At 54.7% G+C, this 1731-nt stretch overlaps 1 protein-coding gene across 3 annotated transcripts in view; it reads right to left on the bottom strand.

Annotated features, from left to right (window-relative positions):
* The window catches only part of CSDC2 (cold shock domain containing C2, RNA binding), a 23869-nt gene that overhangs the window by 13491 nt on the left and 8647 nt on the right, over positions 1–1731 (bottom strand). For 2 of the 3 annotated variants that reach the window (XM_008574188.1, XM_008574206.1), the window contains exon 2: positions 326–624. In XM_008574188.1, coding sequence (XP_008572410.1) covers positions 326–501 — 176 coding nt within the window. In that variant the 5' untranslated portion in view covers positions 502–624. Of the gene's footprint in view, positions 1–325; positions 883–1731 lie in introns of those variants that run through there. The other variant, XM_008574197.1, reaches the window with a different exon arrangement.

Genomic DNA, 1731 nt, shown 5'->3' with positions numbered 1-1731 from the left:
CCCAGGCTGGTACCCCCAACGCTGCCAGGTGGGAATGGATGGTGACAAATTTCCTCTGGACTGTAAGCAGCTTGTGGGTTGGGACTTTGTGTTATTCATCACTGGATCCCCTGGTCAGGAGCTCAATGAATCTTTGTGGAACGAATGAATGAATGAACAAATGAATGAATGAATGAATCCTGCAGTTACTGGAAGTCTGCTACAGCTCCCCTGTACTCGGGTGAGGGCAACTGGGGCTGGAGGACGATGGGGATGAGCAGCCCAGGCGGAGCCCTGTCCTGGGGGAAGATCCTGGAGTCTGGGCGAGGAAGAGGCAGATACTCACGCCGAATACGTCCTGGTCCGTTTGGTGGGCAGAGGACTGGGCAGATCCCGAGATGGGACACCACCCCGTTCCCAGACCCTGCTGCCCTCCCGATGGAAGGGGAAGGTGGGCCAGACAGGGGACTTGGGGGAGTGGAGTGGGGGCACAACTGGGGGTGACGTGGGCTCCGAAGTCATGGTGGGGCCAGCAGGAGAGCCTGGTGGGCTCTGGGGCCCAGGGGCCGGTGAAGGGCTTGGGTGTCCTTGCGGGCAGGGCCCGGCCTGGCCCCGCTCGGTGGCCTCTCCAGCCACGGGCTCCGTCTGGAAGAGGGAGAGAGAGGCATGGGTGAGTACAGTCGGGGTGGGACACAAGTCAGGAGGTCTGGTCCTGCCTGCCCCTCCTAACAGCGTGACTCCAGGCCACTCATGGCCCCTTCCTGGCTAGTGTCCCCACCAGAAAGACAGAACGGTCATGTAATCCCTAATCTTGTAGTGCAATTCTATAACTGCAGGGGCCTGGGAGGAGGTGTGGGTAGGGTGGCCGATGATCTGGAATATGGTTTGGCACAGTGTTAGTTGTTTCAAATCCACAGACCTGGGGGCTGGCTGGTTAGCTCGCTTGGTTAGAGCATGGTGCCGATAACAGCAAGGTGAAGGGTTTGGATCCATGTACTGGTCAGCTGCCCCCCAAAAACCAAAAATAAACTCACAGACCTGGGTTCAAATCTCAGCTTTGTCACCTACAACTTGGCGAGCTCAAGCAAGCCATTTGGCAGCTCCAGAATGGTAGGTAGGAGTGGGAGCTCCAGGCCCAGATGGCCTGGGTTTGAATCCTGGCTCCTTCACCCCCTGCTGTGCAGCCATGGTCAACACTCATAACCTCTGACTCCATTTCCTGCTCTGTAAAATGGGGACAGTGCTGGTTCTTATTTCAAAGAGAAGTTGCTGGAAGGATTAAATGACTTTCTGCACGCTTAGAACAGGACCAGTGCATGGTGAGCTCTTGGAAAAAATGTTGCCTATTTTTTCTTAGTTCCAGATTCTGTCTCTCTAAAATGATGTTGATAATACTTACCATGCAAGGATGCTGAGGATTCAATGATTTAGTCTGTGTGCCAGCATCTGGCATCTGTGAATACCCAATAAATTGCTATTATCAATACTAATTAATAGAAATCCCCAAGTCAACAGCTCACTACCTACATGACCTTGAGAAAATTTAGCCTGTATTTTCCTCTACTAAGGAAGAGAACATAATTCTCCCAGCCGTGCACACCCCCTGTCACTCCTCCCCAAGGGCTGGGAAGTCTTGAAGCTCAAAAGATGCTGCTGTGGGGCCGGCCCGGTGGCGCACTGGAGAGTGCGCTGCCTGGGAGCGTGGCAGCGCTCCCGCCGAGGGTTCGGATCCCATGTGGAGACCGGTTCCCG

The sequence above is a fragment of the Galeopterus variegatus genome, unplaced genomic scaffold (genome assembly GCF_000696425.1).
Source record: "Galeopterus variegatus unplaced genomic scaffold, G_variegatus-3.0.2 Scaffold55, whole genome shotgun sequence".
Taxonomy (NCBI): domain Eukaryota; kingdom Metazoa; phylum Chordata; class Mammalia; order Dermoptera; family Cynocephalidae; genus Galeopterus; species Galeopterus variegatus.
The sequence above is the reverse complement of the archived record's forward strand: the minus strand, read 5'-3'. Positions and strand labels throughout refer to the sequence as shown.